Source organism: Pinus tabuliformis, chromosome 6 (genome assembly GCF_031772625.1).
Source record: "Pinus tabuliformis cultivar Carrire ecotype Pingquan chromosome 6, CPIR1, whole genome shotgun sequence".
Lineage (NCBI taxonomy): Eukaryota > Viridiplantae > Streptophyta > Pinopsida > Pinales > Pinaceae > Pinus > Pinus tabuliformis.
The window spans coordinates 1,400,656,789-1,400,671,004 of NC_142292.1; the positions used below are offsets into that span (position 1 = coordinate 1,400,656,789).

The window sequence follows — 14,216 nt, forward strand, 5'->3', positions numbered from 1 at the left end:
GTGGCATTCCTGAAGATGAAGTTGAAGTTGAAGTTGAAGATTGCCCCAAATGGATGTTATGCTTCTTCATTGCTGCTTCCAAGGCTTCCATCTTCTTAAAGCATTTTGATTCTAAGTGGCCATCTCGATTACAAAAATTGCAATGTCTATCAGTGTTCTTCCCTTTGTTTTTATTTGTCTTATCATTTTGTTGAAATGATTTTTCATTTTGGGGCTGAAATTGCTTAGGACCCTTGTTTGGTTTAGGACCATTCTTTTTAGGATATGACTTCTTGGGATTCTTTGAATTTGGTTGCTGCTGGGCGGCTAACGCTTTCTTGGAAGAGTTTCCAAGATTAAGAAGACCAAGGTGTAAGAGTGTTTCTTGTTCTCTTATTAAAGAATCACAAAAAGAGTCAAAGGAAGGGGACTTGTAGTCTGTTCCTTGAGAAATGAAGGCTTCTCTTGTAGAATGGAAGGTGGAAACAAACACAGAGTAGGTTGGTCCCAACTTTGTAAGAATGGAATAGATAAGATTACCATCTTCTTTCTTAACTTTAACACCTTCCAAAAGATATCTAAGGGTCTTGAACTTGGACAAGAAATCTTCAATGCAAGAAAAATTATTAGGGTCCAATGTAAGCAACTCATTTTCAAGTTGATGGGCTCTAATTTCATTTTTAATGCAAAAAACTTTATTGATTTGTTTCATTGCTTCATCAGGAGAATCAATTTCTGCAATATGGAATCTAAGATCTGGAGAAATAGACATCCCTATCAGTCCACGTGCTTGATCTTGCCTATTTTCTCATTTAGCAGCCTTATCTTCATCCTTCGGTTTCTTTTCTTGGCCTGAGGCTATTCTGAAGAGACCTTTACTTCTAAGTAAATCCTCAATGTAAGCCAACCGTTGGAAGTAGTTGGTGCTGTCAAGGGTAACTTGGTATTGACTTTCCATTTCAATGGAAACTGAAGCTAAAGATGCTGAAAATAAGTGTTCCAATGGATAGATCTCGAAAAATTAGGCTGGTTTAAAAAAACGGCTCTGAAAACGGCTTCCGAATGAAGAAGTTATGGCTTTTTGAAAAACGTTGTTGAAGTTGCCGACGAAGTGCGGGAATGTGCGGAAATGAAAAGGTCCGCCCCCACAAAATGGAGACTTAAACCCAAGACCTCTACTATCTTAAAATAGCTTTGAACCAATTGATCTATACAAAAAATTTGAGAGAGAGAGAGAGAGAGAGGGGGGGTGCTTTGGGTTGCGTGCTTGCCTTGAGAAAGCTCTTTTTCCCTACAAAACACAAAACACAAAACCCAACACGGACATGCAAAGAAAACGAACCTTATGGCTCGAAGTTAGCTTTAGCCGAAAAACTAAATATTTTAAAAAATGAACCTTGCGGCTCAAAGTTAGCTTTGGCCGGAAACTAAATATTTTTCTCAATGTTTCTGATTTTCCGAGATCACCCTAAGGCGAAGGGAAAAGAGCATACGCATGAGAAAAATCCTTCCTTTCTGTTTCTGATTTGCCCAGATCGCACAGAGTCGCAGGGCAAAGAGCATACGCAGAAATGAAAGGTATAGATCCGGTAATAAAAAGGCTAAATAAACCGAAACCGAAATAAACAGAGAGAAAATAACGGTAAACTGCAAATAAACACTATATACCTCCAGATCTTAAAAATGACGCAACTAGGGCTACCGGAAACCTTTTCACGTGAAACGAAAGGGGTTCCTCACTGGAACAGATGCTCCGAACACAACAGAGCAGTCCTCTCGGCCCGAAAGCAGTCAGAAACATCAGATCTAGGAAACGACAGTCGGATGCAGTTCTACCGGCTTCAGATTTGGATCACCAACGGACGCGACCCTCAAATAGCTCTGATACCATGTAGGAATTTACAGGGTAAGTTCCTCAGACAGAACACCAAAAGGACACCGCTCACAACCAGATCGCAGATCAATACACTAGTATTTTGACGTGGTTAAAACCCTCAAAGAGGGAAACAGTCCACGGCCTGAGCCAACGCGGCCACTTCAAGCAATTTATTAATAAAAGAATGAAAATTTACATATGTTTCTCTCATGCACGAATTACCCTACAAATGACCCTCCATGCGCTTTAAATAGAATTCATGGACCAATCGGGTGTCAAGCCACGGATCAAGTGTCGGTAATACCGAGGAGAGAATGAACCGTCGGATCACTACATATCGCGACCGTCAGATTGTAAGTTACAAAATGTACAACGGTAAAGAAACACACTTTACCTAACTCTATACCTAACTCTACACTAGACCAAGTTGTACTTAACTATTTCCTATGTGTCGGAATATCCTAACACAAGAAAAGGTGTTGGGTTGTTTCGAAGTTGCTGCTGCATAGTACACATCTGTGCGGCCCTGCTATATTCCTTTTTTCCAGATTGTCGCCAATTAAGAGTTTGTTATGAGCCAGGGTCCAAAAAAAGAAATTCACTTTTGGAAGGGCTAGAGGTTCCCAAACATTCTTCCAAAAAGTCGGGGTTTGACTGCTATTTCTTGAAGCTTGCAATGCTCTATATCCTGCTGCTGTCATGTAGACTCCGCACTGACCCCATCCCCATTTGTCTTTCATGGTTTTGTTGATAGGCGCTGCTTCCTCCAGCAAATCTTCAAGCAGAATTTGTTGGTGAGTTAACCACTCTGGGACTCCATGGAAATCCCATCCTGCCCAATCTCCACGATGATCCCACTTTGACAATTCGAATATGGTGTTAACTCCTGCCTGCTTCAGCCAGTCCCTGAGATCAGCTATGTCCTCATTATCCTTCAGGGGTTCTTTCCCCATAATTCTGTCAAGCCACAGATGGGTGCGCTTGCCATTGCCGGAATCCTGTAGGCCTGTTTGTTAAAGAACTTACTGCTCCTGCAACATAGTTTCCACACCTGCGTGCTGTTGACTACATTTGCATTCTGAAGATTGCTAAGGGATTTGTTGGGTCTGTACTTAGAGCTCAGCACTACACTAACCGGATGGGTGGGTTCATGGATCAGCTTCCATAAGATCTTTCCTCCCAGCGCTAAATTTACAAGAGCTGGATCTCTGATTTGCAGCCCTCCATCTGCCTTTATTTTTTTAACCACGTCCCAGTTCACCAGATGCATTTTATTTTCGTTTCCCTTTCCTCCCTGCCACAAGAAGTCTCTGAGCAGTTTGGATATTTGCTCCGCCACATTTCTTGGTGCTAAGAGAAACGTTGCCTGGTAGATTGGTAGCGCCGACAGCATTGCTTTGATTAAAATTACTTTGCCTCCCTTCGTCAACCAATAGCCTCCCCACGCTGCAATTTTAGTTTTGATTTTCGAGATTATTTCACTCCAGAGCGATCTTTTATTTGCTCCTGATATAATGGGAAGGCCCAGATACTTGAATCTATCCCAGTTTGCTTGTCCTTTGAAACCGAGGAGAGTGGTTATGTCAGAGAGCTCCCTCTGATCTATGTTCCAGCTATAAACTTCGCTTTTGTTCTCATTTATTAATGCCCCAGAGGCTCTGCAATAATTATTGAGGACTGCGTTTATGGCTCTGGCAATTCTAATGGAGGCTCCGCCTAGAAGAAGTGAATCATCAGCGAATAACGCGTGATTCTGGGCTTCAGCTCCGTGGAAAGGCTTAAGACCTGGGATGTTGCCTTTTATTTTTTCAGCAGTAAGTTTTCGGCTGAGAGATTCCGCCATTATGATGTACAGGAATGGGGAGAGGGGACATCCCTGTCTGATGCCCCTCTGACTTTGGAAGAAATTCGTGGGGCGGCCATTGACTAAAGGGGCGATCCATGGTTTTTCTATGCAGGCTTTGATGAGGTTGACGAATTGATACGAAAAGCCAAATGAGAGCAGGACCTTGCAGAGGAATGAGCGATCCACTCTGTCGAAGGCGTTTGCCATATCTAACTTGACCAGCATGCCTTTTTCATTCCGCTGCTTGCTAGAATGGATGATCTCCTGTACCTGGATTACGTTGTCTAGAATATGCCTGCCTTCAACGAAACCGCCTTGTGGGGGAGAGATCAGTTTTTTTAACAGCGGCTTAATCCTGTTTGCTATCAGTTTTGCCAGTATTTTGTATGAAGCATTGCACAACGATATCGGCCTGAACCTTGCGAATGTCTCCGGATTGATGTCTTTGGGAATTAGAGCGAGATAAGTGGAGTTTGTTCCTCCGCCTACCTTGGCTTTTCCCATGAACCAGCGTATCATTTTGCAGAGATCAACTTTAATGATGTGCCAACAAGACTTGTAGAAATGGATTGTAAATCCATCAGGCCCGGGGGCCTTATCTGCGTCCATGGACCAGATGACTTTTATAATTTCCTCCTCCGTGGTTGGCCTGCAGAGGGCTACGTTTTCTTCAGGGCTAATAAGAGTGGGGATATTGGCAATGAAATCAGCGACTTCCTCATCATTGCTGTGGGTTTCTTCTCTATAGAGATTCCTAAAGTGGGTTTCTGCAGCTGCTTTGACCTGATTAAAACCTTTGCAAATGATACCCTCTGATGTTTTGATTTTTGCTATGTGATTCCTAGTCAATCTCGCTCTGTATTGTCGGTGGAAGAAGGAGGTGTTTCAGTCTCCAGCCTTCAACCACAAACTCCTAGATTTTAGTCGCCAGTATTCTTCCTCCTTTCTGAAAGTTTGGTGTGCAGAACGTTGGGCTTTTGTTTCTTTTTCCAGCAGCTCTGTTGTGATGTCTTTGTTTTCCATCTCTGTTTGCAAAGTCTACAATGCATGAACTGACTCCTTTCTTTGCTCAGTAGGAGTGGGTCCTGGTTTCTTTATCCAGTTCTTCAGCGCCTGCTTAGTTGCTTTTAGCTTTTGCTCCCAGACATAGCTTGGGGATCCCGTGAATGTTTTGTCCCAAGCTGCCTTTACTGTCTCTATGTAGCCTTCCTTCTCGATCCATAGGGGGCTGAATCGGAATGGAATGGGCCCTAGATCTTCTTCATCTTCCAGGAGAAGCTGAATAGGTTTATGATCCGAAGCTAGTTTGGGCAGAATTTTAGTGATGATTATCTTTTTATTCATCATTATGGAGCTTTGTACCATGAATCTATCTAATCGTGCTGAGATATGATCAGTTCCCACTCTATTATTGGACCAGGTGTAAATGCCTCTGATAGGATTGAAGTCCAGCAAGTCCCAGCGCTGAAAGAGTTCCTCCACCTCGTCTAGCATGGGGTCTCTGTTACTTGTCCCTCCCCTCTTTTCTTTTGCTTTCATAATGATGTTGAGGTCCCCTGCTATGATAATATTGCTGGGGGATGTCTGCTCTAGAAATGCTGAGAGGGAGTTCCAACATTCTCTCTTTTCATAATAAGAAACAGGGACATAAAGATTGAAAAGGGAAATAGACAACTTACTTGCTTTATGCATCAATTCCGTGTGGATCCAGTGCTGTGTTTCCTTGTGGTTTTTCAGCTGAAAAAGGTCATCGTTCCAGAGTGTTGCCAGTCCTCCAGAAGTACCCCTTGAGCTGACAGCTTTGCTTGCTCTTTTATTCCACTTTGAGCTGCTGATATCTAGAAGGGTATGGACTTCTATTTTGGTCTCTTGGAGCATGAGGATATCTGAGGGCTCCACTTTCATAAGATCCTTGATTGCTTCTACTTTAGAGGGGTTCCCCAGTCCTCTACAGTTCCAAGAGACGAGATTCATTATTTACTTGAGGGGGTATTGAGCCCTCCCTTGGAGGGCCTTGGTCTGATATTTCGCCCAATAGTCATTTCTATGGTAGCTTGGCTTCCTTGTGTTTTGAGTCTTTCTGCCTCCTCCTCCCTTTTTTCTTTGCGGGATTTCCTTCCAGCTTTTTTCGTTTGTCGCTCATAGGTTTCATCCTCTGAGGAACCAGAGCTTTCAACTGGTTTTTTTCTTGCTATCTCTGCATATGAGGGATTGGAGGGGCTGCCCTGGTTGGCCTCGATCTGGATTGCTTCCCCTACCTCCTTGTTTAAAGGTGGAATGTCCGCCTGTTCTTCATTCTCCTGGGATGGGATGGCTTGATTATTCTGAGCCCTTTCTGTCCCTTTTGGATTTACTTCCGTTTCCTGGTTGGCTTTGCTGCTGCTAGGGCCTCCGTCCGTGTTACCTTTGCCAGTTCCTTTTTTTGTGGATGCGTTCTTCTGGACTAGGGTCCATTGTTCCCCATTCTGTTTGTCTGCTTGCTCCTCTGCTCTCTTTTTACAATTCTTTGCAAAGTGGCCATGACCATGGCAATGTCTGCATTTAAAGGGTAACTGTTCGTAGTCCAACTCCTGGACATGCGTCCACCCAGCTACAATGAGTTTGATGGCTTCCGGTAACCCCTCCTCTAGGTCCACTTCTACGCAGATACGGGCGCATGAATACTGGTCTTTTCTCGCTGCCTGATCTATATATTTTCCCAAGGCGTTACCTATGATCTGTAGAGATTTTTGGTTCTAGCAGTGCAGAGGCAAATGTGGGAGCCTAACCCAGACCGGAACAACATATGGGATGTATTGGGTGGGATCGAAATCCGGGGACCATTTTTTCAGATAAAGGCCTTGGGGCCCCTTGAAATACGGTCCATTTCTAAAGATTAAACCTCTATCATCTGGGTTTTCAAAGACAAACACGAAGAAACCCTTACCTACGAAATAGCTTTTAACTCCTTCTTTGATCAGGGGCTTCCAGTTCCTTTGGGTCCATTCATCCACCGACTTGGGAGATGGCCAGAGGCCTGTGAACTGGCCTATAAGGCCTCTCTCCGCAAGGTTCAACGCAACTTTGCAAGTTTCTTCTTCTGGTAGGGCTACCGATGGAATCGTATCCAGCTTTTTAACAAACTTCTGCTGTGAAGCTGAAGGGGGGCGCTTTGGACCTGCTGCGATCATTGAACGGAAGGCTGTCACCTCCGGAGGCGGTGTAGGTGGGGGATCAGGGTCCCCGCTGCCCTCCATTGGAGCGGCAGAGCGGATTGAGGGGCGTCGGGAGCTGGGGCGAGCTGCAGCAGTCGGGGAGTAGAGCAGGCGCGCGCAAGATTCAACAATACTTGTTATTAACTATAATGGTATACCATTCCATTTTGCTTATTTATTATTAATGTTAAAATTCTCTTTTAGAAGAAGTCTAAATTTTTTGGTTCTTATTTGTTCACTTATCATGTCTCAACTTTTGGAGTGCTCAACGAACATCCATATATTTCAATTCACAATTATGCAATTGAATCTCAATATTTAATTTTGTGTATCTACCAGCTAAACAACACTTGATTTCTCATCTGGTTCTTACAAACATAGAATAATATAAGAAAACAACAGAAGAAGCACCTCAACCTTGGCCTTATCCTTGTCGCCAGTCGCATCAACATAGGGCATTGTCCACTTCAAACAGAGAATGAGTACCTCAACCTTGACCTTATCCTTATCATCAGTCACATCAACAAAGGGTGTTGTCCACTTCAAACAAAGAACGAGTACCTCATCCACAACGAACCTTGTCCACTTCAGTCACTTGTCTAAACAGAAAACGATGTACCAGAGCTTAATCCAAATGGTGGAGTAGAAGAGTGGAATGTTGTCCACTTCAAACAAAGAACAAGTACCTCAACCACAACGAGCCTTGTCCACTTCAGTCACTTGCCCAAATAGAAAACGGTGTAGCAAAGCTTAATCCAAACGTTGAAGCAGAAGAGTGGAATGTTTAAACATATTGGTTTCAGATTAAATTGCTTTGATCCCTCAGAGACAAACGTAAAGGTTGGAAGAGAGGTAAGAACACCCTAGTCTTCATGAGAGACCCTATGTGCTTGCCATGCAAAGCTCAAATGTCACATCACAAATGTGCCAAATGTCTCGGTGCAAGATGTTGGAAATACTAATACTTAGATATACAAAGATTGAAAATCAATTAAACATAACATTTGTTGTGGATGAAATAATGCTAAGCAATGGTAGCATTATTCCGTAGGAAAAAAAGAAAAAACTAATTTATAAAAGCCTTAGCTTTAATCGAGTTGGTGCCTTAGGGAGAGGTCAAATAAAACCTCAAAACTTTTGATTCGTCGACTCAAAAGGTTTTGTTTCATAAACTAACATGTAGAACAAAACTTTAGATAATTTAAATTTAAGCATCTGTATTTTTTTTTTCCAAATTCGGCATATCGATTACAATAGTCGCTAGACTCGTAACATAACAATTTAAATACCCCTCTCAACTCCCATATACGAAACCTGCATATCAGGTAAATTTTCCTCCTACCTTCGATTTCTCAGGTTTAATTTCTCTAATCTTTGAGCCGAGTATAAATATCTCATCAACTTAACATTCTTATTTGATGTCAATAACGATCTCTCGGAATTTAAAAACCTTCCATCTTCCGCTAACTACCACCTACTACCCTGTAACTGATTCAACTATCCTCAGGGCCTCTTTTTACCCCTGCACCATTTTCTGGTTCCCACTACCAGGTCCTCTTTTCGAATCCTATACCGGACGCCATGAAATTCAAAATCGAGAACCTAGAGGTATACTTCCCTTACGAGCACATCTACCCAGAGCAATACCAGTACATGATGGAGCTGAAGCGCGCCCTGGACGCCAAGGGCCACTGCTTGCTTGAAATGCCCACCGGAACAGGCAAAACAATAACCCTTCTCTCCCTCATTACCAGCTACCAGTTCTCAGATCCCAGCGTGGGGAAACTCATCTACTGCACTCGCACGGTCCACGAAATGGAGAAAGTCTTAGCCGAACTTCGCCTTCTGAACGAGTACCAGCAAAAAGAACTCGGAAGCACCGCTAAAATCCTAGCATTAGGGCTTAGTTCGAGGAAAAACCTCTGCATCAATGAAAAAGTCCGTAGTGCCAATTCCAGGGAGAGCGTCGACGCGGGTTGTAGGAAACTAACGGCGTCCTGGGTCAGGGCGCTGGCTGTGGACAATCCCAACATCGAAACTTGCCAGTTTTTTGAAAATTATGATAAACAGGGGGCCGAAGCGATCATGCCGCCTGGGGTTTATACGCTTCAAGAACTGAGAAGCTTTGGGAAGTCCAAAGGGTGGTGCCCTTATTTTTTGGCCAGGCATATGATCCAGTTTGCCAACATTGTGATTTATAATTATCAGTACTTGCTTGATCCCAAAGTGGCAGGGATCATTTCAAGAGAAATGCAGAGGGAGTGTATTGTGGTGTTCGACGAGGCGCATAATATCGACAATGTCTGTATTGAGGCGCTGAGTGTGAACATCAGAGAGCAGACACTGACTGGAGCCACCCGGAACATTACGAAGATGACGGAAATTGTTGAGAAGTATGTTGGTTCTATCCATATTTTCTATATGCGTATATGGATTTTTAAATTATTGTTTGCAGGAGTTGGTGGCCTTTTTTTAGTCCATTTGTTCATTTTTGTAGAGGCTGGCTATTGTTCATCTCGGGAACTCGTGGTTTTTTAAATATATGATTGCCTTTTTACCATGCAACTTTATACCACAGTTTCCAAGCTCGAATTCGGTAACAAATAGAAAAAAATTGCTGAGAAATTTAGTACATAAAAAATCTGGCACTATACATCTCACTAATACTAAAAATATTATGCAAATTTTTACAATCCAGATTTTATATAATCTTTTACAGATTTTCACAGTTATTCATATTTATTCATATTGTAGGATGAATTTTTGGAAAAGAACTATTTTTGTGAATTTAGTTTGTCGAACTTTTCAGACGGATACTCCACCCATCATCAGAACATCACAGTTATTCGTATTGTAAGATGAATTTTTGGAAAAGAACTATTTTTGTGAATTGTCTAACTTTTCAGATGGATACTCCACCCATCATCAGGACATTTCAAAGCTTTATGTCCTTGATGATGGGTGGAGTATCTTAAATTCACAAATACAGTTCTTTTCTGAAAATTCATGTTAAAATCCAGATTTTGACATCCATAGGGTAATCAAAATAATCACTCCCTCTGTGGTATCCAAGGGAATTTTTTTCCCTATGGTAACTTAGGCTTTCAACAAAAATCCTTTTTGGCTTAGAAGTGATACAAATAGTTCATTCAACAATACAGATGTAAATAAGCAATATAATCTTCAGTAAATAGCCCTGTTCCTTCGATCAACACTAAAACATTCAATATAGTAGCCAGCGTTGATAATATGGGTATCAGCAAAATATTGGCTGAGGATCCAAAAAACATCTTATCAGCAATATCGGCGAAAATATGGGCAAGCATAAAAAATGCATAATATATTCATTTTTTTTTTTAGATTTTAAACATATAAAGCAATAACAACTTGAAATAAACACATTGGCACATAAATATGAAGAAAGCACTGATATATATGATGTAAAATAAAAATGATACATCAAAGGCGATACCAAATCTTGCTGATCCCTGATAATTGTCCAACCAAGGGCTCAAATGTGGAGAACCAATACAAAATAGCATCACATATATTAAAGTATCTCATCATCATGAGTTATATGTAGCAAAACAAATAAAACTAGCAGCTATCTATCTGAAATCAGTGCCCTCTCCCCCTTTTATGGAAAAACATGATGGGCTGTTTGCTAGGCCTGTCCCTAGCAGTAGAAGGCCCTGCCCTTGCACCTATTGTCATATAATGAGTGCTAGGTATGGAGCTGTGCTCTCCTATATCTATAGCAGATGGTTCTGATGCTGATGCTCCCACAATCTCCTCCTCCTCCTGCTCCTGCTCCTCCTCCTCGTGCTGCTCCTCCCCCGAGTCCTCCTCTGTTGCCCTTGTTCTAATGGATCATCTGGCTCTAACCATGAAGGTGACTCCTCCAAGATGGGCACCTGAGACTCCACCCTCCACTGAGACAATACATCAATATTGTCTAAGGAAATGGCATCTCGATCCATTGGTGCTTCTATTTGCTTCACTCGAAGTCGGAGATTGTAATGCACATACATTAAATCATTGAGGTGTAAGAACTCCAACCTGTAAGACCTTCCTTCACTACATTTTCAACGCTCCTTAGCGAGGAAGGGATTTTGTACAACTCCCAACTTATCTCCAAAAAACACGAATTGGCCTTCAACTAAGGCCTTTGTCAAGATATCCACGACCTGCTTATCTGTTGGAAAGTATGGTAGCTTCACTATCCCTTTCTGCAAAAAGTCCCTGTGATGATGATACTTGATCTTGATATGCTTGGAGCGATCATGAAACACTGGATTCTCAGAGAGCTTAATGCAACTCTGATTATCACTGTGGATAACAGTGGGCTCCATCCTCTGCCTGAAAAGTCCCACAAACAACTTCCTCATCCAGATAGCTTCACACGATGCCAAACTGGTAGCCATGTACTTGATCTTTGCTGAACTGAGCGCAATTGATCTTTGCATCTTGTTGAACCAGGAAACAACTGCTGACTCAATGTCGGAGACTCAACCTAAAGTACTCCTTTGATCTGTGGAGCTCCTTGCCCAATCTACACCTCTGAAGCCCTCAATTGTCACTCCATCAACCAGTTTGTACGACAATCCATAATTTGCTCTAAGTCGCCTCAAAACCTGCTTTGCAACAACCTAGTGAACTTTGGTAGGACCATAGTTGCGGGGGAGCACCTCCCCCCCCTTGATCCCGCTCCCAATCCATGCTCCGGGCGGGAGTGACTCGGGAGCACGCTCCTTAAAAAAATCGCTCCCTGCCTTTTTGGGAGTGTTTTTCCTTTTTTGCAATTTTTTTTTTTGCAATGATGTTCCAAATGCAATTGTTTTCAAAGAAACAAATAAGTTTTTAGTGGGGCAGCTTAAGGATCAAGTCTATGGCCCTAGTATTGATATGCGATTCATGGTAATGTTAAATTCTTAAAGTAAAAGTGACATTCTCTTTAATCTTCATTTTCATCCTTTTACTTAAATTTTTAACATTACCATGAAATGACTCAGGATGTTTGAGAGTGGTTCCGACCTCATTGGATTTCATATGCAAAAAGTAGAATTTTAGATTTCATTCAAAATCCAACAGACTTATCAGTTTTTCAGGATTTCAGGATTGCAATGTTTCCATTGAATTTTGTCATGTATTAGGGTATGGAACTCGTATTTAATCAAGAGCACCAATCCCTCTATGTACCTTGATGTTAGTGACATTGGTTGTCAAACTCCTCTATCATGACCCTCTTAAAAATGTACGCATCACTCAAACAAAATCTTGACTTGACATGCTATGCTTTTTCTATCTTATGTTAATGCTTAGAGGGTGATATTAATGACAAAGATCCCTATACAAATACATAGGTAATGACAAAGATACCTCTGGATATTAATGCTTAGAGGGTGATATTAATGATAAAGATCCTGATTTTCCAACAAGACTAAAAAATTAGACATTTCTCGTTGTGGCAAGAGGCCCAAGCATAAGTAATAGATAATAGATTTACTTGTCTTTTCTAGTTTCTAGTAGTTTTTATAACTATTGACTCTTTCATATTTATTATGATATTTTTTTAAACAATATATGACAATTTAAGTTTGAAGTTGGCAATTATAACTCAGTAGTAATGAATTATGAATATGATGCTTCATGAAAGTTGAAAGTTGTTTCATTTCATTTCATGTTAGATATTATTTGTTGTAATGGTTACACTTAGCTTACAAGTACAACTTTGGTGATCAATGATGATAAATGTTATATATTGAATTTTGAAAGCTTGAAACTTCAAGATTGATGAATCATGACTCAATATGTTATATGTTACTAACTTGTGGACATGGTTGATGAAGATTATAACTTCTAGATGATTGTTGTTATATGGTTCAATCTATGTTTTTTTATGTTTTTAATATCTAATTCATCATTCTATATGTTTTTGTTGACATATATGTATAAAAATATAAAAAATATATATATCTTATATAAAAACGCTCCGGGATTCGATCCCAAACCGGGAGCTTCTGAAAATGTCGCTCCCGCACCCGTTTTCACTCCCGCTCCCTGCTTTCGCTCCCGCTCCCAAGTAACACTGCGTAGGATCCATCATGAACTGGCTCAATTGGTTCACTTGCAAAACGTATGTCAAGCCGTGTGTTGAATAAGTACGTCAACAACCCAATGAGTTGCCTATACAACGTGGCATCTACTCGCTCTACTCTACTAGCGTCCACCTTCCTCCAATTTGTGACTCTAGGCATGGTCATGGATCTGCAATTATGCATATGAAACCTCTTGAGGATCTTTGTAGTGTATTTTTCCCTGCCCTAAGAAGATTTCCCCATCACCCTGCCATTTCCAACCCAAGGAAATAATGCTTAAGCCCTATGTCCTTCATCTCAAACTCTCTTGCAAGGTTTGCCTTGCAATCCTGAATCAAGTTGGTTGCTCTAGTTAAGATAAGAACGTCGACATAGAGCACTAGAATGAGCGGAAGCCCTCTAACCATGATGTAGTACAAGTTGGCATTCACCTCACTCTTATTGAAGCCCAATCCTTGAAGGTAGCTATCAATGCGAGTGTACCTTGCTCTTGGTGCCTGTTTGAGCCCATAAATAGATCTCTTCAACACACAAACATGAGTGTCTCTGCTGAAGGTCTCAAACCCCTCAGGCCGCTCCATATAAATCTCTTCCTCAACCACCCCGTTGAGAAATGCTGTCTTCATGTCCAACTGGTGGATCTTCCACCCCATTTGAGCTGCAAGTGTCATAATTATCTTAATGGATGAACAACGAGCCACCGGGGCAAACGTCTCATCATAGTTGATGCCCTCAACATGCGAGAAGCCCTTGGCCACATACTTAACCTTGTACTTCTCCACACTCCCATTTGCTCCACGCTTCACCTTGTACACCCAGTGTGAGTCTACTACTGATTTGCCTTCTGGCTGTGACACAATATCCCAAACATCGTTTTATGGGTCCCTCTACTAGCTTTAGCACTTAGGCAAGCAAAACCCTTACTTCTCTACTCCAATTAACAAGGGAGGGAGATAGACACATAGATGGAGGGGGCAAAGAGGGAATAAGAAAGAGACACACAAAGAAAAATACAAATATTATATAGTATTATATAATATTGAACATTATTAACCATAAAGGAAGATGAAGTAAGGATTTTACAAAAGGTAAAAGAAATTGGATTTAGAAAGCCATGAATATTTTGGTTTTTCACTGAAATAGATGCATTGATTTCAGTGTAGATGTTGATTCCTAATTCTATTTGATTGATTGCACTAGATGCATTGATTTCAATGTAGTTG

At 41.4% G+C, this 14,216-nt stretch overlaps 1 protein-coding gene across 1 annotated transcript in view; it reads left to right on the plus strand.

The window, feature by feature from the left end:
- The first annotated feature begins 8,215 nt into the window (after positions 1-8,215).
- Positions 8,216-14,216, plus strand: part of UVH6 (RAD3-like DNA-binding helicase protein) — a 281,472-nt gene continuing 275,471 nt past the window's right edge. The window contains exon 1 of the mRNA XM_089426800.1: positions 8,216-9,288. Coding sequence (XP_089282926.1) covers positions 8,477-9,288 — 812 coding nt within the window. The 5' untranslated portion in view covers positions 8,216-8,476. The remainder of the gene's footprint in view (positions 9,289-14,216) is intronic.